This window comes from Vulpes lagopus, chromosome 10, assembly GCF_018345385.1.
Source record: "Vulpes lagopus strain Blue_001 chromosome 10, ASM1834538v1, whole genome shotgun sequence".
Taxonomy (NCBI): Eukaryota; Metazoa; Chordata; class Mammalia; order Carnivora; family Canidae; genus Vulpes; species Vulpes lagopus.
In genome coordinates, this window is record NC_054833.1 from 103,658,482 (window position 1) to 103,685,097 (window position 26,616).

Genomic DNA, 26,616 nt, shown 5'->3' on the forward strand with positions numbered 1-26,616 from the left:
TATATAATTGACATATCACATTGTATTAGTTTAGAGCTACAATGTTCTAATTTGATACTGGTATATACCACAAAATCATTACCACAATAAAGTTAGTTAACATGTCCATCAGCTTACATAATTACCATTTTTTTTGTGATGAGAACACTTAAGATCTACTTTTAGCAACTTTCAAATATATAATACAGTACTGTTAACTAGATTCACCATGCAAATATTAGATCCCCAGAACTTATTCATCTTATAACTGGAAGTTTATACCCTTTGACCAACATCTCCCCATTCCTCCTACCACTCCCAGATCCTCATGATCACATCGGGCTGAGGATAATCCAAGATAATCTCCCCAATCTCGAGGTTCTTAATATAACCATACCAGCAAAGTTGATCACCTATCATCTGGGAAATGCAAATCAAAATTATGAGATATCACCTCACACCTGTTTGAATGGATAGTATCAAAAATATCATTGTGCACTGTTGGGGGGAATATAAATTTGTAAGAAGGAGAAGATTTGGGAAATAAGAATACGGTTGAGTGTTGTCTCAAAAGAGCTAGGTCACACTGAGGACAAAGAACAGCTGAGATGCGTGGACTTGAAGCAGTAAGTGGGGATAAAGGAATGATGGTCAGAGAAAGGAATCTTAGAAATCAAGAGTCCAGAGGCACCTCAGTTTCCTTTGATGTGAGATCCAGGGTGTGACCTTGTAAGTGAACTGCCAAGGTGGGAAAGCAGACAAGGCCATTGGAACTGAAAGTTAGGGTATTATAGAGAGGCTGCTTCACTGAGGGCAAAGAAGGTAAAACAAACAAGCAAAAATGAACAACAAAAAAACCTCAACCCCAAACATAACATATATTAGAAGGGATGAGAGTTATAGAAACATATGTAGAAAATTATGTATGTTAAATAAATTTTATTCTGTTAAAGAAGAAAATATTTGAGAAGACATAGAAACCAACATGCAGAAAATTCAATCCAAATGCAATCAATAATTACTGGTGTCCAGAGAGTGCAGAGTACCTACTTTCTCTTTATTTTTGCCTTCAGTGCATATTTGGTGGCTGGAGCTGCTACAACCATGTTGGGGCCATGAGGAAAAGTCAGGAGAATCACAAACATCAATGAGTCTCTAAGCCAACACAAGCAACTGCCTACCTTATTTAAACATAAGCGAGGCAAACCATAAGAGACTCTTAACTCTAGAAAACAGACTGAGGGTTGCTGGAGGGGAGATGGGTGGGAGGATGGGGTAACTGGGTGATGGGGATTAAGGAGGGCACTTGATGTGATGAGCACTAGGTGTTATATGTGACTGATGAATCACTAAATTCTACCCTTAAGCTAATAAAAAAAGAAAGACCCCCCCCCCCATATCCTATCTATTTAGATCACTAATGTTGGATTTTCTGTTACTTGTAGCTAACCACAATCCTAATATACAAGTAAATTTTCCTCCTCTGTGAAGCCTTCGATGACTTTTAACAGCTACCAGGAACAGTTAAGACTTCATTCCTTCACTTTTCTGGAGCTTCTTCCTCCACATACATCTCAGGTATAGTATTTGCCATGTTGTCGATCAATTGCTTATTCACTCTCTGCCTTTTATAAGTGTCTAAAATATTTCCTCTACATCCACTTAGAACCATATCAGACAGTGTTATAATTTTTTGCTTTAATTGATAAACATTATTTAGAAAATTCAAGAGGAGAAGGGAAGTCTATTGAATTTACACACATAATTGCCTGCCATGTTTTGACTTCCTTCTTGATGTTTCCTAATTCCTTCTTTTTTAAAAAGGATTTTTAAAAAAGATTTATTTCTTTGATGGGGGTGGGGGAGAGAGTGAGGCAGAGAGAGGAGAGCCAGAATCTCAAGCAGATTCCCCACTGAGTATAGAGTTCAAAGTTGGGCTCAATCTCACAACCCTGGGATCATGACCTGAAATGAAATCAAGAGTTGGACGTTTAACCAACTAAGCCCCCACAAGTGCCCCCCAATTTTTTTCAAGAAATCTCTACCCCCAGCATGGACTTAAACTCATGACTCTGAGGTCAGGAGTCATACGTGCTCTATTGACTGAGCCAGCTAGCTGTCCCGTAATTCTTTCTTTTATTATTTACTTTATGTTCAGAGAACTTCCTTAAGCCAGTCTTCTGAGAGACCTGCTGGTAACAAATTAGTTTTCCTTCATTTGAGAACGTTTTAATTTTCCATTTGTTTCTGGGGCATATTTTTGCTGGATATAAGATTCAGGCTTCAGTTACCTGTTTCCTGCACTTGCAAAATGTTGATCGACTTTCCTTTGGCCCCTATGGCTTTTGATAAGAAATCTGCTATCATTCAAATAGTTGTCCCCCTATACGGAAGGTGTCTTCTTTCACTGCTTTTAAGATTTTTTCGTCTTTATTTATTTTTTAAAAGATTTTATTTATTTACTCATGAGAGACAGTGAGAGAGACAGAGACATAGGTAGACATAGGCTCCCTGTGGGAAGCCTGATGCAGGACTCAATCCTAGAATCCCAGGATCATGACTTGAGCCAAAGGCAGATGCTCAACCACTCAGCCACCCAGGTGCCCTGATTGTCTTTGGTGTTTATAAGTGTGACTATGATGTATGTGGGTGCGGATTTATTTAGGTTTGTCCTATTTGGGATTTGCCCTGATTCTTGAATCTATAGGTTTATATCTTCTGCTAAATTTGGAAAGCTTTCAATCATCATTTCATTGAGTACATTTTCAGCCCAACCCTATTTCTTTTTTTTAAGGTTTATTTATTTATAATCTCTTCCCCCAAAGTGGGGCTCAAACTCATGACCATGAGATAAAGAGTAACATGTTCTACCAACTGAGCCATCCAGGGTAGCCCCAGCCCAACTCTATTTCTTAACTATTTCTAGAACTTTGATGACAGGGATGTTAGAGTTTTTCCACAGGTCCCTCAGGGTCTGTTAATTTTTTTATTCATTAGACTCAAATAGATTTTCTTTTCTTTTCTTTAAGATTTTATTTATTTATTCATGAGAGACACTGAGAGAGAGGCAGAGACACAGGCAGAGGGAGAAGCAGTCTCCATGGAGGGAGCCCAATGGGGGACTCGATCCTGGGACTCCAGGATCACGCCCTGAGCCGAAGGCAGACGCTTAACCACTGAGCCATCTGGGTATCCCTCAAATAGATTTTCAACAGAACTCAAAACAGAGTCTATTTTCTCTCTGGTTTGGATTGGGCAGAATAATGGCTTCCCAAAGATGTAGACATCCTAATCCCTGGAACCTGTGAATATGTTACCTTATATGGAAAAAACCTTTGTTGATAGGATTAAGAACCTTGAGATGGGGTATTATCCTGTATTATCCTGGGACCAGTGTAATCACAAGGGTCCTTATATGTGGAAAAAGCAGGCCTAAGGTACATCATTATGGAGGAGGCTGGAGTCATGTGATGTGAAAAGAACTTGATCCACCATGGCTTGTTTTGAGGATGTAGGGAGGAAATCATGAACCAAGAAAGACAAATGTCTTCTAGAAGCTGGAAAAGGCAAGGAAACGGATTCTCTCCCAAAGTCTCCAGGAAAGAATACAGCTTTGCCAATACCTTGACATCAGCCCAGTGAGACCTATGTCAAGCTTCTGACCTACAGAAATATAAGCTAAACAGTTTGTATTGTCTTAAACCACTACACTTGAGGTAATTTGTTATGGGAGCAATAGGAAAGAAAGATAGGAATTTCTATTGTTCTGTCTTCAAGTTCACTGATTATGTTTTCACTTTCAAAATTTTCATTTGGTTCATTATATCTTCTTTTTCTTTGCTGAGAACTGACTATGTTTTCATTTATCCCAAGCATATTTGTAATTGCTCTTTAACATTTTTATGTCGCTGCTTTACAATCTTTGTCAGATAATTCTAACAGTTATATCAATGCTGGCACTTATTACCTATCTATTTTCAGTTTGAGATCTTCCTACTTTTTGGTATGGTGTGTAATTTTTTGAGTTGAAACCTGGGAATTTTGGCAATTATGAGACTCTGGATCTTACTTAAATCTATTTGGGCTGACCTTCTCTGACACCACTCTGGCAAAGGACATGGGGGCACTGCCTCATTACCACTAGGTGGGGTGGTGGTCCAGATTCCTCACTCAGAACTGCTAGGCACGGATAGTTCCTGTTCCCCACTAGTCCTAGACAGATACCTACCTGGTCGGGAAGGGTAGAGTGACTTGTTGCTCTTCTGCTGATGCCTTAGGGTAGGGAAGTCCATTGTAGTGGAGGGAGGAACGTTTCATTACCATTGGGTTGGGGTGGAAATCAAGGCTTCCCATGGGGTGGCTTCACTGACAATGGTAGGGGATAGTGAAAACCCTAGCTCCCTACTGGGCATTCTCAAACACAACTTTGTCAGGGTTTTGGGGTACCTCATGAGAACCTGGATAGGGTATAAATCTAGACTCCCCAATGTCCTTTGCTAGCAGAGATTAGGTAGGGCCACAGATTTTCCTGTTGTGTTTGACTGTAATAGAATAGTCCTTATCTGAAAGTTTCTATCCTGCTAGGCTGCTCTTTTTCCTGGTCCTTTGGCTAGTGGGAGCAGGCTTTGGTTGGGGTTTTTTTTTGGTCTGTGTCTATTGATGTTTCTGGGTTGCTGGCTCCTTTAGCACCCAGTTTTAGATACATGAAGCAAAAAGAAAACTCAGGGAACTCACCATTGTGATGTTCATTGGGTCCCAATGGTCTGGGTCTGATTTTTTTCTCTCTACCTTTTAGTCTTCTAATGTTTGTTTTGCACACAATGTGCAGAGTTTTTAGTTGTATTTAGTTGGACAGAATAAAGAAAGGTATATCTACTTCATTGTACAAGAACAGAAGTCTTAAAATCTGTTTTTATTTAAGCCAGTCCAAATGGGCTTTCTTTCTTATAAACAAATGATTCTTGGTTATAATATATATGAAGGCTGAAACTTAATTTTAAGGTGATGAGGAGCCAATGAAGGTTTTAAAACAAAAGAGGATATCTAAATTAAAAGCCAGTGGCTTAAAAAAAATAAATATCAATGGCTTGTCTGAAAATGAAGTGTTTCAATAGAACTAGTATTGCTGCCACAGTAGGTTCAGATCCTACTAGCTAGGGAGGTTATCTGTTGCAAGACTTACTCAGGAGGGAGCTAGTCGGGAGGTGGCCTTCCAGAGTTCCTGTGACAAGGAAAGGGTGCTCACCTGGTTTGGGACGTTTACTTCTTTTTGAACAGCATCAGAGAACTTGGCTGCTTTGGAAGGGCTAGTCTTGTAGAAGCTATCGCTTTCCCGGGATCTTGCATGTCTAATATGGCTGACTCTGATTAAGGAAGCAAGGGTACACTCTCAGGTTGTCAAATGCATTTGAGGTGCAATCTTAAACTTTTGAGAGTTTTATACAGTTGAGCATTCACTTGCTTAATGACCATAACAACTAAGTTCAACCCCCCCTTTGCACATTTTGCATGAATTTGTACATACTAAATGAAAGCCAAACTAAAATTAAAAGCAATTTAAAGCAAAATACAAATACATCTATAAACAGTATTAAATTATTATAAAATAAATGCTAAAAATTAAGTTGAAATTAAATTTGGAAGAAAGAGACATTATTTTTTTTGTGTGTGAAGCAAATATCAGTATTAATAAGCAAGAATCATTCACCAAGTTGTATTATAAAAGCCACTGAGAAGAAGGGTAGGACTTTTTTTTTTTCTCTTTTGAAAGAGTCTTTATATAGCTTAACTCAAAATTTCTTAATAGGTCCAAACTTAGCCACAATGGAAGAGGATATCTACAAAAATGCAAAACGATTACAAACAAGGTGTGTCGGATTTAAAACAATTAATTGGAAAGTCCATTTCAAATTAATTAATTAATTAGAGAGCCAATTAGTCAGGACAAAGCGCCTTGGGAATGGGTAAAACTATCCTAAATTTGCCATAAAAAGAACATGACAACTAAAAGCACTCAAAAAGGTAAATTGTTTCAGTGCATTGATTAAGAGCTGCTTTTTGAAGGATGCAGAGTTTTGCTGTTGGAACAACTAAGCTGTTGTGATACAGCATCTTCATGCAGAGAAGGTAAAAGCAAAGCAGTCCTGGTAGATAGAAGGTGTAGCACGCTTCTCTAGTCTACGTTTCCCGGGTACCTTCTGCACGCCCCCACATGAAGCACAGTTATGATTTCTTTTGACTTAGCTTGTGGTTATAAAATAGTCCCCCAGCATCCTACAGAACAATAACCAGGACAACAACTTCCTGTGAGTCTTGTAGCATTCTAGAAGCACCAGGGCAATAGACACAACCCCATGAGGAAGCCTTTACATCTGTTCAATTAAATTTATCATATATCTGACAGCAGTAAGAAAGCATATGAAATCTGTGGTCAGAGATGTGGGTTCAGAACTGAGATCTACCGGTGATTTCTTGCCCAATCTTGGATGAGCCATTTTAAAACCCTATTGACCTCATCCCACAGAAGGGGATTGGGTGAATTTAGATAAAATAAATGAAAGCTCTTTGTAAAAGAGAATGCGCTAATTAACCAGGGAATGGCCTGAGTTAAGTAAATACTTGTCTTACCCTTTCTTTTGATGAATGGGGCTCTCCCCTGTCAGCCTGTAGAGGGCGTACTTGAAGTCCGTAACACCTTGATTTTCTATGGTGAAGGTGATGCTTTTCCGACTGCCGCAGATCAAAGCGCCAAAGTTGATGATGGAGGAGGGGCTGATGTTGTATTTGGAGTACACTGCGTTCACAGAAAACTTAATTGGGATGCTGGCAATGATTTCACCTCCTTCTGTGATATTGGGCTCGATAATCTAGAAAGGGAGGAAGAAGTGGGAAGATGTCAGCCACAGTGCCCCAGGGTTCCCAGGACTGTCTATTTCATTCTCTGTTTTCATCACTAAAATGAAGTCAATTTCATTTTCTTTATATTATTGCATCAACAATATTAGCAAACACTGATATTAAACTTACTGTGTACCAGCCATGGATCAACGTGGACTGACTTGACCTCCTCTTTCACTTCCCCACTCTGCTCTTGTACTTGACTGAACAGGCTATATTGCCTGTCTGGCACTCTCGATTCCTGGTGACTTTGCACTCCCACCCCCACCTGACCTACTTCTGCCTGCTTGCTAGGGACCAAAAACACAAACCCTGGAACATGGGCTAGACCATGTACTCTTCTTTTTGAAATGAGTCCAACAATCCTGCCACTGAGTGAATCCTCCCTGTGAGCTGTTGTACCTGACAGCGCAGAACTGGCTGGTGTTCAATCTTCACTTCCTTTTTGGCACGAAATGACACCTGGACATTTGTAGGCTTTTCGGTTGCAATTAATGAGCCTTTCTTGGGTTGGACTGAGATCATAGAATTTACATTGGTTGATAAAATCCCTAAGGAATCCACAGAAAAGCTGAAAGAGAGGAATGAAAGGTCAGCTGCAGTCATTATGGGGAACCCAAGATACTAGAGAGGAGACTCCGGACTGTTGAGTGTCGCTTTGCCTCTGGTCCTGCTTAAGCACTGCATCTAGAAGTACCACTAGAGAGATCTTGTGGGAGATCTCTGACAGGGCCACTTGAGGCTGGATAAGGACCAACTAAATTAATTCACCCATTTGTCTGTCTGTCTCTGTCTCCCTTCCTTTCCTCCTCCCCTGTCTGAGACTGAACACAGCCCACACACAGGGAACAGTGATGCAGAAGTCAGAGGATCTAAAGAGGGAGAGAAAGTAGAGGGAGAAGCCATTTAACAGAGGTACTGTACAGGGAGGCCATGGCCCAATGGGGACAAGGTGAAAAGCCACAGAGAGCAGCAGACTCATGAGAATGACAGAGGGACTGGAGCAGGAGCAAGGAATATAAGCTGAGGTGGGACATCTGGAGTTGCTGTGGGGACCTAAATGGTGTTCCCACACTCTAGGAGACCTGGCAACTCCACTGCTACATGCTCGCTACCTGAGCTTCCTCCATTCTCTGCAAGTCCTTCCTTCCTTCCTTTTTAAAACAATTTTATTTATTTATTTGAGAGAGAGAGCAAGAGGGAGGGAGGGAGGGGGGGAGAGAGAGAGAGAAAGAGAGATAATGAGTAGGATGAAGGGCAGAGGCAGAGGAGGAAGAAGTAGACTCTCCACTGGGCAGGGACCCTAATATGGGGCTCAATCCCAGGACTCTGGGATGGTGACCTCAGCTGAAGGCAGATGCTTAATGGACTGAGCCACCTAGGCACCCACTGCAAGTCCTTTCAATTAATTTTGATCATCTGCTCCAACCTGAGGGTGACTAGTCCATGTAACCTAGAAGAACAGAACTAATGCTCCATGATAACCTACAACAAAGCTCACAAGCGGCCAAGACCCATTCAGTGCTAATTCTAAGGTGACAATGGCTTTCTTCTAGGTTTGTTAAGTTTATATTTATATTTATGTATTTCAATGTATGGGTCTAGTTATGGTAGCCCTGAGGTAGGACCTCTCTCATTTCAGCCCTTTTTTTTTTTTTTTTTTTAGCTGAAATGAAACTATCATGAATGCATGGAATTTCTTCTAAGTCTATGAGGGCAAGTCCCTTTATCAACCGTCTATTCTTCCAGGGGAAGGACAATCTTCCCCAGAAGAGACTGGCCATGGGTGTTGGCACTGCCTGCAAGGGTTGTGTGGCCCTGCCTGAGTGACCTCCTCCCTCCCCCACCCACTGGCACCCTTTCCTCTCTGAGAAATCTCCTTTATTTAGTGTTTCATATTTTATCTCAGGAGATGAGCACAAGCTGGCACTCCTTTCCACCAGGCCATCATTTGGGTTCTGCAACACAGTGGTTCTTAAAATTAAAAAAAAGAAAATTGCAAAAATCCCTTTTCTTCCCCACATGGAATCTTATGTGGAATGCCAACGTATGAAACAGATATGAGCCGAAAGGAGGGAAGGACAGCTGAAGGCCAGCCAGGTCCTCATCTCTAGTCTCTCCCTCCACCCTCAGGACCTTCCCTCACCTAGTACATCTTCCTCCCAACCTCTCCCTGTGAGTCTCTCTCCCACCCCCAGATCTCTGTGGCTCTGGGTGCTTCGAGAGGGACCTTAAGGTCCCTGTAAAGCCACAGAGTTGAGAGAAGTGTGAAAGTCTCTGCTCTTAACAGTTGGAGTTCCATTCACTTGAAGCCTGAGAGGGGCTAAAAGCAGAGATGGTTCTTATGATTTCCTCAATCAAGTTTCTGTTTTTTATCTCTCAGATAACATTTTTCTCCCCATGAGTGGATGTGGATGACTATGTGCCTGATGGTTTTCAGGTTACCTGAACATGATCTCATATTTCCCACGGTTCTTCAGCTGCAGGGGCTGTTTCACCTCTTCCATGACCCTCACAATCCCGAAGTCGAGGCCTCCTTCAGCTCCTGCAGAGTCCAGGGGCCAGGATGGGGGGTGGGGAGGGTGAGAGGATGGCGAGGGAGTGAGAAGTGGGGGAACTTCTTTCTGTTTTTTTTTTTTCCCATGTAGAAGAATTTTAATCAATTTCTGCAGACATTACACCCTCAAGTCGATGAGCACAGCTTCCCACTCTTTTTTTTTTTGTAAGAGGGTTCCCTTTTCTCCGCATCCTCTCCAACATTTGTTGTTTCCTGCCTTGTTAATTTTCCCCATTCTCACTGGTGTGAGGTGGTATCTCATTGTGGTTTTTTTTTAAAATAAATTAATTTTTATTGGTGTTCAATTTACCAACATACAGAATAACACCCAGTGCTCATCCCGTCAAGTGTCCCCCTCAGTGCCCGTCACCCATTCCCCCCCACCCCCCGCTCTCCTCCCCCTCCACCACCCCTAGTCCGTTTCCCAGAGTTAGGAGTCCCCATGTTCTGTCACCCTTCCTGACATTTCCCACACACCTCTTCTCCTTCTTTTTGAAGTCACATGGAAAATCCATGGTGACAAGTTCAGAGAATTTGTTTTCTGAAAACACTGTGGCTAAAAAGCCCTCCTATAATTGAGTCTTAGCAAACAAACAAACAATAGATGCTGCTCTTACATTGAATTCAACTTGAGTAGCTCTAGCTTCCATCTTAGGACCACTGTCTTTCCTGTCATGCTTTCTAATAGCTAAAGTTTTTGGTATTTAAAAAATTTTTTGCATCAAGTGTCTAAGAAATATAGTTAGAATATTACATTTAAATTTGTATTGTTTTAACTTAGCACTGCATCATAAGCATTTCCCCATATAATTAAAAGTTTCTTATAAATGTGATCTTAATGGTTATATAATATACTGTGATATGCTATTCCACAGTTTACAATATTATTTCTATAGTAATAATGTTCCATCTTCAATAGATAGGTTATTTCGATGTTCTATTATTACAAATAATGGTGCAATAAATATCCTTGTACATAAGACCAATGACATCTAGGCAAACATGTAGCTCTCATGTCCTATGAATCTTGCTGAGAAGGAGGGCAAGAATAAAAGAGAAGAAGGAAGAAGGAAGAAAGGAAGAAGAAGGAAGAATAAACGAGAACTGCATGCTAAAATGGAGGGGCCTAATCTGGCATGAGGGCAGTGTGGTGGGCAGAATAATGCCCTGTGCTCCCAAAAGGTGTTCACGTCCTAATCCCTGGGACCTGTGAATATGTTTGGTTACATGGCAAAGAGGAATGATGGATGGAATGAAGGTTGCTAATCATCTGTCTTCTTTCCTTCCTTCCTTCCTTCCTTCCTTCCTTCCTTCCTTCTCATCTGAGTTTAGAATAGAAAGATCTTGGATTCTCTGGGTGGACACAACAGAATCGCAATAAAATAGAAGAGGGAGACTGAAGTGGGAGAAATGGTGGCATGAGAAGGACCTGACCCAGGATTGTTGGCTTAGAAGATGGAGGAAAAGGAACCGTGAGCCAAGGATGCAGGTAGCTTCTAGAAGATAGAAAAGGCAAGGAAATGGATTCTCTCCCAGAGCTTTCAGAAAGGAATGTGGCTCCATTGACACCTTGATGTTAGCCCAGTTAGCTCAATTTTGGACTTCTGACCTACAGAACGGTAAGATGATAAATTTGTATTGTTTGGAGCCACACAGTTTGTGATAACCTATTACAGCAGTGATAAAAGGCTAATGCAGGTAGGAAGATAAGTACTTACTCTTGGATGGCTGTTCAGAAAAGAGTTCTGCCAACTTTATTATGGCCATCCCTTGTCATCTCCCGTTGAAGAAATTGAGATTCGTAGTCATGTTGCCAACATTACTCTGGGACTTGCATTACTATTTGCTGAAATTCCACACCCTCCCCAACAACCACTAGTCTTCTTCTACATAAGAAATCTATTGCATTAAAAGATGTGACTTCTAAATACCCTATCTTTGAAGGGGCCAACAGACCTTTGGGGAAGGTGATGTCTAAGGCGACGTCATAAGACTCTGCAAAGACCAAGATGTTTTCAATCTGAACAACACCAACAAGATTGTCTGCATCTAAAACCTGTTAGGATAAAAGGGATTCTTCAGTAAAAGCAAGATCCACAGGGACTTGGAGCTTGAACTATGTACCATGCAGTGGGAATGATGAGGAAAGAGACATGATGGAGAATATTTTAAAAACGTATTTAGTTTTTGTCTTCACTGAACATTTGGTACCATTAATGTACCCTCATAACATCCTTTGGGAAATGCCAATGTAGACAATTAATATGAGAATGGGGAAAAGGGACTGCATTTTTCATCTTGTCCATTTATGGGGTTTAAATTTTTTGCATGATTGCCACTACGTTATTGAAGTTGGGGCTGTGAGTATGCACTGCGGAAAAGTGTTCCTTGGAACTTATAAAATAAACCTGAAGTGCATTTTTCTGACAGTTGAAATGGAAAACCTACACCTTGTAAATCATCCTTGCTTTACTAATTTTATAAATCTGAATTCTTCTGTTCTTTGTTTCTGCTTCAATCAATGGAAAAAGGGCTAGAGTTTCATATAAAATAAGTGTTTTACTGTTTCTCTTCAGGAAATTTCAGATGTTTTATTTAAATGAACACTTGTACTATTCCAGTTGGAAATGTAAGAAACAAAACACAGACAAAAACCAAGCCTGCCCCCTCCCAGCTGCTCACTGTCCTCTCCTTCCCTTCTGTCCTGAGGAACACCTGAACTGGTGTTGGCTGTCATCTGGACTCAACTTTTAACTCTTGAGACAAACAAGGGGCAAGGGGTGATAAAGGGTCCATTCACCAAGGGGAAGAGCTGTTGGCAGTGAGGGTAGCTCTCCTGAAGACTCCCTGCCTCTCTACTGAAGTCTCAAGTTGAGAAATGAAGTCACCAGCTCCCCATTACTTGTGCTTTGTTGTTGAGGGGGAAATTTATAGCTGTCACTAAACTCAAGTTTTAATTCAGTTTCCATCTTTTTTTTCATCACACATTTTGTCAATGTTTCTCAGAGCAAATTGAACCGACTTCAGTTTTACCTTCTTTTGCTGTTTACTCTTTGACAGAGATGACAAGAAGGACTGGCAGCAGGAGGGAAAAATGGGACAAAGAATTTGTATTATCAGCTCCAGAATTTACAACGTATCTTTCTCCTGATAGATGCCATGCACCCAGAGCGTTCTATTTCCTTTGCTTTCTTATTAGAGTGTGTGTGTGTGTGTGTGTGTGTGTGTGTGTGTATGTGTGTGTGTGTGGGGAGGGTGATGGTGGAGATTAAATTTATAATTGGGGAAAATAGGATGAACAATTTAAGAAGTGCACAAATAAAATAAGTTCACTAGAACACTTTTCAAATGGACCAGAAAGCAAGGCATTTCCTCATGTAGATGTTGAAGGAATATAATCTAGGGAAGAGAAGCCTTAGACCACTGTGAAGGGGCTTGAGGGGAAACCCACTGTGTCTGCTCCGACTGGAACACATAGGGATGCCATATCATACCTAAAATTTAAAAAGTTTCCATGTCAGTTGGTAAATAGCTGTCACTTGACCTCCAAGTATCTCCTCTTATCTGCCTCCCCCACCACTCCCACCATGGGAACCTCTAGAGTCTCCATGATCCAGCACCAGAAGGATGAAGCTGACACAGCTGGGTCCCTAACACCAGCCATGTGGCCTGGGTTCATTGTGCAGAGACTGGTGTCTGGATGGAGACTGATGTTTAAAATGTTGACTATCACCCTCTGATATTCACACACAATTGTTGATTAAATGAATCTATCAGTATCTGTGTTCAGCTATCTTAAGAACTGTCATAGGTGGGTGATAAGAGAAATTGGGTCCATTGAATGGGCCAAAAAGTAGAAACAGGATTAATTTATATAAATAACAGTTGGAAATCTGAACTCAACCCAAGGAAGAATTATTAATAGTCAGACCTGTTCAAAGGAAGATCAGGCTGCTTTGAGATGGTAACATCATTCACTGCCTCACTCATCACTCTGCACTCAGTGAGTGTTCTGTTTGTGGCTTCAGGAAATCAGCCACTAACGAGACTGCATTTATGGAGCTTATAGTGATGTGCAGAGCAAGATACTGTGGGTCCATGGTTGTTAAACAGGGATCAATTAGGAGAGTGTAACAGGGAGCCCTGGCTCTGTGTGTGTGTTGGTAGTGTGTCAGAGACCAATATGTACACATTTTGATGATCAGGTCTGGAAATGTGTGAAGCCTCACCTCTAGCCGGATCATCTTCTTGATGTAGACAGGTTTGGAGGGCTGGAAGTGCACTTGCAGGCTGTACTCAGCCTTGGGGAGGATGATCCCCTGCATGGTGGACACGGTGAAGTCATCACCCAGGTGCTCCAGGCTGGTGATCCTCCATGCCACAGGCAGGGGTGTGATGTTGCGCAGAAGAATTACCTTGGATTCTTTTCTGCAAAGACCAAAGGAAATTTCATGAGTTTCGAATGATCCCTTTTTTTTAAGGATTTTATTTATTTATTTATTCATTAGAGACACAGAGAGAGAGGGGGGCAGAGACATAGGCAGCGGGAGAAGCAGGCTCTCTATGGGATGCCTGATGTGGGACTCGATCCCAGGACTCCAGGATCATGCTCTGAGCTAAAGGCAGAGGCTCAAAAAAAAAAAAAAAAAAAAAAAAAAAAAAAAAAAAAGGCAGAGGCTCAACCACTGAGCCACCCAGGCATCCCATCAGTTTTGAATGATTCTGATTTCTTATGGCAGGTCAGAAAAACCACCTCTGGTTATTTCAATCATTGCTTAGCTCAATAACCAGTGTTTATCAGGGAATGGGGCCTGGTGGTAATGTCAAGGAATGTAGGATACATCTCATAATATTCTCAGCCAGTAGCCCCCCAAATAAACATTTTCTATTTAGAATAATATAATGCAGTGAATGAAATGTTAAGTTCCAGTTTGAGTCTAGTGTTCTCTGTGCTCTAATTTCTAAACCAAAGATTCTTAGCCTTTGAAGGTAATGGACTTCTTAGAGAATCTGAAAAAAAAAAAAAGAGTCCTGAGAAAAATGCAGATATGCACACACTTTGGCAGTTGATTTGGCAGAGGGTGAGTGGGTTTGGTCCTGAACATGTTACTAATCATCTTGGTTTGTATAGGACCAGAAGTATTCCCAGATGCAGGACTTTCAGTGCTAGAATGAGGAGAGTCCTGAGAAAAATCAGGATGAGTTGGCCACCCTAGAACTAAATGTTCTTTAAATCCCATCCCAATCCTCGGATCATCCAGAGCTCTGACCTGTGCAACAAGAGCCGGTCAAAATGCAATTGTCTGGGTTCCAGCTCTAGTTCTGGACGGACCCCTTGGCAGACTAATTTGAAGACAGCTGGCTCTGGGTTCTCCTTGATGCAGCAGATAATGCAGTCTTCAAAGACACCAACTGCAGTAGGGTAGGCCCACACGTTCAGTGTCTAAGGGAAGCATTAAAGCAGTTCATTTATGCAGAGAATGCCAAGACCTCAAATTTCCAAAGAAAGACTTGCCCTGGTGGACTTGTTACTATGAGACTATACCTGCTTCTCATTGGGTTTCAGAATCATGTTGATGGGCTCCAGGAAGTAGGTGCTTGCTTTGACATCATTCTGAAAACAGAAGAACACCTCCGCGACCATTGGGGAATTGTTCAGGATTGTCAGTGCCTCCATGTTACCTGGGAACAAGGAGGACTTGTACCTGGAAGTGAACAAAAATTAGGGATGCAGATGTAAGGATTGACTGGGAGTTCAGGTGGCAAAGGAGACTGTGAAGAATATGGCAATGCCAGAGGGTAGTGTGGTACACGGAGGCACTGGCGTGGCAGCTAAGAACACAAGCTTTGCAGCTGCGAAGACTTGCAACTGTGCTTGACCTCCCTCCCTGCCAGCCTTGATCTCCTCATCTCTAGGATGGGATGACAACACTTCTTAGGATTTCTACGAGTATTAAATGTAATGGTGCACCTAATGCTCTTCAGGAAAGCTACAGATATCAAATGCCCAATAAATGTGAGCTATTATTGCAAAGAATTCTTTTTTTAAAGTTTGTTTATTCATTTATTTAAGTAATCTCTACACCCAATGTGGGGCTCGAACTCACGACCCTGAAATCAAGAGTTGCATGCTGTATTGACTGAGCCAATGAGGTGCCTCATTATTGCAGAGAATTCTTTTTTAAATTTTTTATTTATTTATTTATGATAGTCACACAGAGAGAGAGAGAGAGAGGCAGAGACACAGGCAGAGGGAGAAGCAGGCTCCATGCACCGGGAGCCCGATGTGGGATTTGATCCCGGGTCTCCAGGACCGCGCCCTGGGCCAAAGGCAGGCGCCAAACTGCTGCGCCACCCAGGGATCCCCTATTGCAGAGAATTCTAACTGCGAAATGTGTGGCTCTATCATTCCCAGGGCTTATATTCCCACAAGACATGATCCTGTGAGAGTGACTTGTTATGTCACATCTGCCTTAGAGATGATCACATTTCCCTCCTTCTCTTAGACGGGTACAAGACCGTTACTGTTCTGACATGGATCCATGTGGCGTGGTTCCCTTTTACAAGGCTGTTTCTGTTCCTTCGTGACTTAGGAAAAGATCCATAGCATTGGGCATTGTTGGCATGAGAAGCTGCTCAGTGAGTGGTAATGAACAGAAGAGGAACCACAGAAGGCACAGGAATGCCAGTGAAGATGCACATCATCAGAGACCAGAGCAAAGGCACCACAGCACCCATGGGTGCCTGGGAACAGTCTGAAAGCTTTTTGGATAGGTGGTGATGGAGGAAGGAAGGAGGGCAAATGGCAGAGAACAAATCGGGGTCAGGGAGACAGAGTGCTGGTCTTCACCACCAGCCAGTACTGTGCTAAGTCTCATGTGCTAAGAAGTCATTATCTAGTGCAGCTTCCCAAATCCGTGGGTGGGTGTCATTATTTTCCCATTTTGTAGATGAGAACACTGAGGCTCAGCAAGATTGAAGAAAATAAATAAATAATACCGGGTTGTACCGGGGCTTGTTTTGGGGCTGCTGTAGTCCCTCTCCTCCTGGACCAGGGCTGTCTGGCCCCAGGTTCTGGGGTTCCAGTGCTTTCAGAACACACGCCTTTCTGAATTTCCCTGGCTCCTGACCCTGGGCTGCTGTATCTATCATGTCCATCAACTGGACCCCCCTCCTTCTCTCTAAAGCCCTTCAACTGGGCCTTGAAGATTCACTGCATCATCAGCCAACCCTCTTCATCTTGGTTTTCTGGCCCAGCCTCTCAGGAAATAAACTCCAGGGATGAGGGCACTGGAGGACAAAGAGCATTCCTAGTTCCAGCAAGTCAGCATGAGCACAAATACTCTACTTCTCACAATAAATGCTAGACTGAACTGAGATGTGCTGAGAGCGGGGTCCAGCTTTGGTCTCGCCTCCCTGCCGGCGCAGTAAGAAGTGTGTACACATCCGAAAAAACTGGTTATCACTAAAACCGAATGACCGTCGACCTCCCTCAGGGCCCCCAGTTCTGTCTGACAACCTTAACCTGTTTCTCTAATATTCTCCCTCCTTCAACTTGCCACGAAAACTGTGGCACATTTTCTCAACATTTTTATCTTCCCTCTACTTCTTTCTCTCTTGGGGATGACCTTGCAACATGCGTCATGGAGAAAAGAGATGGTACCATTGGAACTTTCTCAGGTCCAACCGAATCAGCACCTGAGGCCATCCACCTTCCTCTCTCCTAGTGGGAGGCAGTGGCTCCTCTTCATGGCAGAAACAGCATCTTTATATCCCATTGTGTTGTCTCAGGGCAGCTGTACCACCAATGGCACTTACATCCTCTTGAAACTCCAACCTCTGCCTCCCTGTGTCCCCTTAGCCTCCGAACAGCCTAAGAACAACAGTGTGTGAGCAGTGCTCCCTGGACTCCACGTCTCTTCCCATCCTTGACTACCTCTGTCTCTCTTCATAACCAAGTTTTCCAAAGAACTACCTCTATACCTTATCTCTATTCTCTCACCTCCCACTGACTCCTCAACTCACTCTGCTTGGGCTTCATCCTTAGAGATCCCCAAAAGGCCCCTAGGGCCCCTGGGACCTGACCTCCATGTTGTTGAACCCCATAGATGTCCTCTATGAACCAAAACCACAGAGCTTCTTCCTTTGTGTGACTGCCAGCTACACCTCCTAATAAGCATCCAAACAACATATCCCAAAGTGAACTCTTGATCCTACCCTTTCCCCACAAAAGCCTGGTCCTTCCCCAGGCTTTTCCAACTGGGAAGATGGCACCTGCATTCATCTGGGTGCTTAGCAGAAACTTGGAGCACCAGAACCCAGCTGTCCTGTGGTTCCAGGCTGACTGAGGCAGCACTGGTAAAGTTGTGTCCATGTAGCAACCCTGTCTGTACTATTCCTGAGTCCAAGTGAGAGTCTGAAATTGGCATTGAAATAATGGAGCACTTACTTATCTCTTGATTTCCCACAAAGGAGTGGCCCGAAGTAAAACGTCCTGGTGTTGATAATATACTTCTTAAAGATGACCTCATTTAGCTTCATGTTCAACTTCCGCTGAGGAAATACCACTCTGAACACAGGGGAGGGAGAAAAGAGGAGAGGCTGGCTGAGTGGAAGTTCCATGCCTCCACATGCTGTTGACCTGAACCCAATGCTCCCTGTTATGCCAAGGGTCCAGGTATCTGGAGACAGAATGATTCTTAATTTGAGGACCTCAGTTAAGGCTTTATTCCTGTTCCCTCCACCCGCGACCCCCAGGGATGGTAGTTTGGCTTGAACTTGAGAAAAAAGATTCCCAGGGGTGTCAATGAGGGACTAGTGATAGAGCTGAGTTAGATTTCCTGTTCTAGTGCGCCAGCCAGAAAAACTCCTGACAATCTCTCTGGAAAACTAGTTCTGGTGGATAGTAACTAGTTTCTGAGTTCCTTGTCCAAAATGGCCCCCTGGTAAGAACCACAAAAAAGCTCTTCTTGGTGGAGAAGCTATAAAAGGCATGTCCCCTAGAGGGCTTGTCCCACTAGCTTGCTCAGCCCGGTGACTTTCTGTTGTGCATAAAGGGCAGAGTGGTGTTCGGTAGCTCAGAAAAAGGTCTGCCCAAGGAGATTCACACACTTAATCATATTATAGGATAAAAAGTCTGGCAGCACATATAAAACCTGCTGAAATGTGAGGATGATGTTTCCCCTGCCATCACACCTGGAACATTCTCTGTAGCTCACTTTGATGGCTCATGCTCTTCCTGTGGCTTAGTCAGTGCCCAAGACACTGAAGGCCAATAAGACCAGAGGGCCGGGGTGCTGTCCCAGTTCCACATTAGTAGTAAGAGCTACCTTGCTCAAAGTGGCATGGGGCCAAACAAAAATGTTTGTCAACTCGTTTATTATCTATCTATCTATCTATCTATCTATCTATCTATCTATCAATCATCTATTTATTTAATTTATTATTTTCTCAACCCTCTCTCCCTTTTAAAAAAGATGTATAAATTGTTTATTAACAGACAAGGCCTACGGATTTGTTTCTTCTTGGATCTACCCACAGTACAGCCACAGCAGCCCGCTGGTGTACAAAAACATGGGACCCTTCACGAATTTGCGTGTCATCCTGTGCAAGGGCCACGCTTCTCTGTATCCTTCCAATTTTATCAACTCTCTGTTATAAAGTAAGATACACTTACTTTGGGTCTTGGCAAATGTAAGGGTAACTGCAGACCCCTCGGCAATAAAGCTGGTACTGGCGGTGAGTTCCAAGGACCTCAAAGTTAAACGTCTGGTCAAAGTTCCCGAGGTCATTAGAAGAGAAATGAATCCGCAACGTCACCTCACCATTGGCTGGCACGATCCACCGGAAGTGATTCAGCCTGCAATGACCACAGGGCTTTTAAAGAGAGAAGGCTTCCTTCGGGCCAAGAGCCGAGAGGACTGGTGCCTGGGAGAAGTCCTGGCCTGCTGGGGTCAAGCAGAGCAATCCAGAGGGGCCTGCTGGCAGGACAGCCCTGCTCTCTCGTGCTGTGACAGCCACACCCTCTACTTGAGGCTTCAGCATTCCCTTCCCTGGGTGCTTCCGAGGCCCACCTGATGAATTTCTCTTGGGAGAACTGCCCAGAGAAGCTGTTCTGGTCCATATCTGACAGGGGGGCAACGGCTCCTGTCATTCCCCCAGAAAGCGCCTTCTTGTTGATGGCCATGCGACGTTTGTCCTTCTGAGTGTCTCGGGCCTGATCTGCTTTTTCTTTTGGTTTCTGTCTGCTCCCCTTAGAGGAGGTGGCCTGCTCCTCCTGGGTCTTAAACACAAGCACAAGTCTTAAATATTCACTTACATGTACATGAACAGGAGACACAGATACCTAGCACATGTGTTAGGGTCTAGGAAGCCGGTGGCTGCTGGGGGCAGAGAAGGGCCCAGCTACAGCACTAGAGCAGAAGAGGAGTACAGAGAAGTCTAGTGCTTTCCTTGGCACCCTATTCCTTGAGAAGGAGGCCAAAGCCTAGAGAAAGCTTCAAGCTGCAGGGAGTGTGTTCTTATACTGCATTTTGTTGTGGTGTGGTTTTTTGTACCTTTTACTCTTAGACCCCTTGCCCTTCTCAATTACATTGACTCCTAGGCAGACCAGATCAATATTATTTTTTCTTTTTTTTTTTAAGATTTTATTTATTCATGAGAGACACACACACACACACACAGAGGCAGAGACACAAGCAGAGGGAGAAGCAGGCTCCATGCAGGGAGCCTGACGTGGGACTTGATCCTGGGTCTCTAGGAGCCACTCGGGCTGCCCCAGATGGGTATTCTTATAGAATATTCTTTTTTTTTTAAAGATTTATTTATTTATTTATTCATGATAGACACACACACACACACACACAGAGAGAGAGAGAGAGAAGAGAGAGAGAGAGAGAGGCAGAGACACAGGCAGAGGGAGAAGCAGGCTCCATGCTGGGAGCCTGACGTGGGACTTGATCCCTGGACTCCAGGATCGCGCCCTGGGCCAAAGGTAGGCGCCAGACCGCTGAACCACCCAGGGATCCCCCTTATAGAATATTCTACACTGAAATTTTCTGACTATTCTTAGAGCATCCTTTCATTCATTCCTTCATTCTTCATTTTTTTTCTGTACACTGGAAATTAGGCTTAAAAGTTTGATTAGATTCATAGAAGGTGCTGTATACATCACACTCCATCACAATAAGGGGCAACAACAACAAAAAAGCCACCTCAACCCATGATGACAGATGCACTGTGTTCACGTGGCTGGTGTGGCACCTGCCAGACTTGGCCTCCATAACGCAGGCTTTCCCCTTTTCAGCTGGCTAGTCACCTGTGGGACAATGCTCTGGCTTGCAGGGAGTGTCTTGTTCCCCAACAAAGTACTGCTTTTTATATTAGTTAGCGCTCCTTAATTAATTAATTACTTCCCTGGGGATAACAGAATAGCGTTTTTCTTTTTCTACTAGTCTTAGCTGCCATTCTTCTAGAATGAAGAGCTTTCCTTTGTCAACTGGGGATGAACTAGAGTTCCTCCTAAAATGGTAAGTTAAAGAATGCTTAACCCTTTCCTGTTAATGGTTAATTTTAAGGAAAGAGCTTGGTGTTATAATCACTTCTGATGTTGGCAATTTTTAAATCTTTTTTTTTTTTTAATCTGGACTCTGTTCTAGTAAAGGTCTGCCCACACATGCCGCTCATCTCAGATGATAATTCTTTACTTATTTGTAAGTAGAAGTTTGAGGCATCCTCTTCACCTAGTTCAGCATTAGGTGAGGCCTGCAGGTGATTTTATTTCCTACTGATTTTGTTATTCTTTGCTGATGGGATGTGCTTGGTTTGTAGGAGGCTGTGTGGAGAGATTCAAATTTGGGGCTACCATATTCTTCTGGGAATAAATAACTCCTCTTCAGTTTTTAATATGTATACCTTATGCATATTATTGGTCAAATCTATTTTTCTTTTGTGATTTATTTGATTAATTGCATATCAGCTTTCTTCTAATCGTGTAGGATTTTATTTGGATTAAAATATTTTTATCCAAATTTATTTAATATTTGGATTAAAATATTTTATCATATTTTTAACTCAGCTGCAACTAACTTTACTATATTGTATCAGGCAAAGAGATAAAAAGTGAGTTTACCAAAATGCCCAATCTTCCCCTCATAAATTCTATGATCATCTGTCCTTTTTCTAGCACTGTGTCTGGTGATTCTTGTATTTTCTTACACTGTGTGAACTACCTTAGCTTCCCAAAACATTCTAATATCTTTTTAAAAAGAGCTGCCTTGGGATCCCTGGGTGGTGCAGAGGTTTGGCGCCTGCCTTTGGCCCAGGGCGCAATCTTGGAGACCCGGGATCGAATCCCACATCGGGCTCTCAGTGCATGGAGCCTGCTTCTCTCCCTGCCTGTGTCTCTGCCTCTATCTCTCTCTGACTATCATAAACAAATAAAAAAAAAAAATAAAATGATCCTACAGAGATCAGTTTAAAAAAAAAAAAGAAAAAAAAAGAGCTGCCTTTACTTATTATATTATTATTATTATTGCTTATAAGCATCAGAGCAATTCAATTCAACAAGTTCCCTAGACCATCCCACAGGGACCGGAAAGGGTGGAAGATGGAATCAGCCATTTCGAGAGAGGCTTATGTGGGGTCCTCAGCCAGTATCTGGAACGAGTCAAGGGCAAAGGCATCAGCAAGCATGACAACCAATACCATACTTCGTTTTTGGCCTTGTAGAGGGTGACCTTTCCTGTCTGCCCATCTGAAGTCCTGCCAAAGTCAGAAGAAAACATGACTGGCTCGCCCTTTACCTTCCCAGAGCCCATGGTGGTTGAAAGCTCTGCTTCTGCTTCTGCTTCCCTTTTCTCCTCGAGCAGGGAGAGCTCATCAGATGGTGGAATCACAAACAGGAAGTGCTTCAGGATTTCTGTTGTGGCTAATGGCAGCCGCTTCATGGGGTAGGAGATGATGGAGAACAAGGTGGGAGATGGGATGGGTGGTCCAGAGGAACCCAGACCCAAGATGTCCAGGATCTAAAGGAAAAGCTCATGGTTAGTTTCCTATGCAGAGAGCGGGCTGCACCCAGCTGCCTCCCTGAGTGAGCACAGAATGGTTTAGACCCTCCTGCCTTTTCTTCAACTTTCATGGTAGTGGGAAATGCCACTACCATGGGCATGTGTTGGGGAAGGGGTGTGAAGGGCCTGTGACATAGCTCTGCAGGTCTTTCTAGACCTGTGCTCCCAGACCAGGCTGGGGCTCTTGCCGTGGGCGCTCACTATACTTCTCTTATCATGGTCTTAGTCACCTTATCGTGTCTGTCTCAGCAATTGGATGATAAACTCTACTGGGACAGGAGCCAGGGTGATATAGCACAGAGCCTAGCACACAGTAGGCATTCAAAGGATATGGTTTAGAGGCCAGCTCTTAAGATTCTGGTGTCTATAGTACAGAGTTGTTCCTTCTGCTTTCAGAGTCCATGTTAACCTTTCATTTACCTTTAAATGTTCTCTCTTTCTGATGCTGAAAGTAACTTAGGGTTGGAGCAGGTCCGGTACAGCAAAGAAAATAAGCCAAAGTTTTGGGAATTGGGTGAAGGATGGGAATAAGGAGAGAAGCCAAAAAGAAACTGGAGAGAAAATTCATTCCCCTCTTCTTCTCTGATATATACTGAGTGAGCATCCTCCAGAGCAGGCTGCTTGAAAATTTAGCAGCAACTCCCTTCTCAGCACAGAAACCCTCAGAATAAGCATGCTATCTCTACGTAAGTTGTCATCACGAGGGTACATGTGACATATCATCAAAGCATCCATTCTGTGGACCAAATGGGCAATTAGGCTGAACAGACACCTGTCTTCATGGAATTCTGGGTTTCTAACCCAGGTCAGGTAGCTAAAGACATTTCCTGACTAATGCATAGCCAGCATGAACTCCTAGGGCTTGAATGTCTGTGAGGGAAAGGAATGAATATTTGTGCCAATTATTAAATGGAGGCAGGGGTAGAGAACTGTAACCAATAGTCTAACCTGTGACTTGGAGTGTGGAGAGAATGAGAAAAGGCCAGAAGATAACCTTGGCTATAGTAATGGTGCATAAAACAAGATAAGAAGAGGTTCTTTTTAAAAAACCCTATTTCTGGAGAGAAAAGTGGCCATGATTCCTCACTGCAGGCTGAGTGGAGGCAGAACAGTAAACGGAGTGGTATTGGTGTCACGTGTTCCCCAACTGTCTCCGGGCCTCTGGCCCACCGGGACCACTGCTGTGAGACTCTCATTGTGAGGCCACACCACACCCCAACCTGCCCCCTTGAGGAACTGCCTGTGTCTTCCCATCATGTTGCTCCCAGGCTCTGTTCCCTCCTTGTTAAGGCTGTCTAGTTTCCGCTAAACTAAACCAGAGATCAGCAAACTCTGGCCCCCTGGCCAACTCTGGCCTGTTAGCTGCTTTTGTAAATAAAGTTGTATAGGGATAGAATCATGTACACTGGTTTATATATTGTTGCTGGTTGTGACAGAGGTTGTAGGATCTGCAGCCTAAAATATTTGCTTTCTGGTGTTTTACAGAAAAAGTTCATCCATGGACAAAAGGCTAGAGTGACCATCTCCTTCAAACCACCACCTAAGGGGCTTTTGGGTATGCCATATTTTCTAGGATCAAAAAGCTGTGATTTCTGTTACTCTAGGAAGCTTGTAGGAACAAGATTTTCAAGTAATTGAGACTCTTGCTTCACTCCACAATATATCTATCTTGCCAACCTGTAACACCAGTACTGTCAATATTAAAAATCTTCCCTAGGGATCCCTGGGTGGCGCAGCGGTTTAGCGCCTGCCTTTAGCCCAGGGCGCGATCCTGGAGACCCAGGATCGAATCCCACGTGGGGCTCTCGGTGCATGGAGCCTGCTTCTCCCTCTGCCTGTGTCTCTGCCTCTCTCTCTCTCTCTCTCTCTCTCTGTGACTATCATAAATAAATAAAAATTTAAAAAAAATAAAAATCTTCCCTAAAAATGTGTGATGAACTTAATAAACTCAACACTCCCAAAAGCCAGATAATACAGTTAAAAAATGAGCAGAAGGCATGAATAGACATTTTTCCAAAGAAGACATTTAGATGGCTAACAAACACATGAGAAGATGCTCAACATCACTCCTCATCAGGGAAATACAAATCAAAACCATGATAACATACCACCTCACACCTGTCAGAATGGCTAAAATTAACAACACAAGAAACAGCAGGTGTTGGTGAGGATGTAGAGAAAGGGGAGCCCTCTTGCACTCTTGGTGGGAATGTAAATTGGTATAGCTACTCTGGGCAACAGTGTGGAGATTCTTCAAAAAGTTAACAATAGAATTTTGATCCAGCAATTGCACTGCTAGGTATTTACCCAAAGGCTACAAAAATACAGATTGAAAGGGGTACATGCAGCCCAATGTTTACAGCAGCATCAACAGTAGCCAAACTACGGAGAGAGCCCAGATGTCCATCAACTGATAGGGGTGGAGAAAGAAGAGGTGGTGTATATAGCCACCAAAAGGAACGAAATCTTGCCATTTTCAGTGATATGGAGAGAAGGTATTATGCTAAGTGAAATAAGTGGGTCAGAGAGGGGCATCTGGCTGGCGTGGTTGGTAGAGCGTGCGACTCTTCATCTCAGGGTTATGAGTTTGAGCCCCACGTTGGACGTTGAGCTTACTTAAAAAGTAAGTCAGTCAGAGAAAGACAAATACCATATGATTCCACTCATATGTAGAATTTAAGAAACAAAACAGATGAACATAGGGGAAGGAAAAAAAGAGAGAGGGAAGCCAACCATGAGACTCTTCATGAGAGAGAACAAACTGAGGGCCGCTAGAGGGGAGGTGGGTCAGGGATGGGCTCGATGGGTGATGGTTATTAAGGAGCCCACTTATCATGGGCATTGGGTGTCACATGTAAATGATGAATCAGTAAATTATACTCCTGAAACCAATATTACACTGTGTGTTAACTAACTAGAACTTAAAACTAAAAAAAAAAAAAAAAAAAAATCAACTCTATAGGCAATTTTTTAAAGAGGTTAGATGGAATAATTTAGACCTGTGGAACTTTCTACGGATATTCACCAACTAGAAAAAAGTCCTGTTAGCCACTGTTGTCTCACATCCAAAGGAGCCTCAGAGATGAGTGGAATTAAGGGGATACGGAAAGGAACACTTTAATAGTGCCGAGCACAGAACCTGCTACCCGACTCATCACATCTCCATCTGTACCTGGTCCCCTTTGGGAAGCCTGTCATTCTCCAAGGCCTGCTTCCAGCTCAAGCCTTCGAAGTCAGGCGTCTGGATGTTCATGAACGGCACCCCCAGATCCTTCTTCCCCTCGTGGTGGTCCTCCTCCCCCTCTCCCTCTCCTGCGTCGCTCCGCTCTTCCAGCGCCCTGAGCTTCTCCAGGCGCTCCCTCTCGGCCTTCTCCCGCTCCTGGCGCTCCTTCTCGGCTCTCTCCTTCTCTGCACGCTCCCTCTCGCGGTCCTTGCGGCCTCGGCGCCCCCCTGAAGGAACCTGGCGCTGGTCATCGGGCTCGTGGGGCATGTCCTCGGCGGTGTGGTGCAGCAGGATGCCCTGCTTCCGGTCCCAGTTCATGAGGATGTTCTGAATATCCTTTAGAGTCAGCTCATAGGCCTTAAACTTCTGGGCCAAGTGCCTGTCGGCATCCTTCAGGAGGTCCCCTTCGCTGTCCTCTTGCTCCTGGGCCAGGGGAAACCCAAGCATATGGATATCTGCCAGCTGGTTCTTTCTTCTCCTGTTTGGATCCTCCTTCTCGCTGATATGTTCCCTGACAGATGCTTTCCTTTCTAGTGCATCCATCTTGACCTCTAGTTTGGAAAAAGTCAGAATCTAGAAGGTAAAACACAGAAAGCATGCTTAAAACAGTTCTTCAAGGGAGAACAAACTGCATAGGAAGAGCAAGGTGACGTCGTGTTTTGAAAGAAGGCCTCCCAGGATTCCAGGCACTTCTTCCATGCACACCAGGGCTGGGGCTGTGTCTGAGAATCACCGCGGGGGTCTTAGTTTAAAATATCCTTTCCATAGTCCTTTGTTGGGAACAGATAGGAGTTTAGAATTTGGCTATGCCCTCAGGCTTTTGAAAAATAAATATGTATTTATTTAATTAATCTCATGGAGAAACCAACTTGGTTTTTTAAACTTGCTGTGGG

The 26,616-nt window shown here is 43.4% G+C and overlaps 1 protein-coding gene and 1 pseudogene across 8 annotated transcripts in view; both read right to left on the reverse strand.

Moving 5' to 3' along the window:
• The window catches only part of HYDIN (HYDIN axonemal central pair apparatus protein), a 358,050-nt gene that overhangs the window by 65,068 nt on the left and 266,366 nt on the right, over nt 1-26,616 (reverse strand). For 7 of the 8 annotated variants that reach the window (XM_041773068.1, XM_041773069.1, XM_041773067.1 and 4 more), the window contains 13 exons: nt 25,673-26,296; nt 22,237-22,458; nt 19,507-19,715; nt 19,110-19,292; nt 17,883-18,002; nt 14,979-15,138; nt 14,704-14,876; nt 13,663-13,861; nt 11,390-11,489; nt 9,322-9,421; nt 7,279-7,447; nt 6,607-6,845; nt 5,225-5,342 (listed from right to left, as the gene is read on the reverse strand). In XM_041773068.1, coding sequence (XP_041629002.1) covers nt 5,225-5,342; nt 6,607-6,845; nt 7,279-7,447; nt 9,322-9,421; nt 11,390-11,489; nt 13,663-13,861; nt 14,704-14,876; nt 14,979-15,138; nt 17,883-18,002; nt 19,110-19,292; nt 19,507-19,715; nt 22,237-22,458; nt 25,673-26,296 — 2,616 coding nt within the window. Of the gene's footprint in view, nt 1-5,224; nt 5,343-6,606; nt 6,846-7,278; nt 7,448-9,321; nt 9,422-11,389; nt 11,490-13,662; nt 13,862-14,703; nt 14,877-14,978; nt 15,139-17,882; nt 18,003-19,109; nt 19,293-19,506; nt 19,716-22,236; nt 22,459-25,672; nt 26,297-26,616 lie in introns of those variants that run through there. The other variant, XR_005990460.1, reaches the window with a different exon arrangement.
• LOC121501044 lies at nt 19,001-19,095 on the reverse strand (annotated as a pseudogene).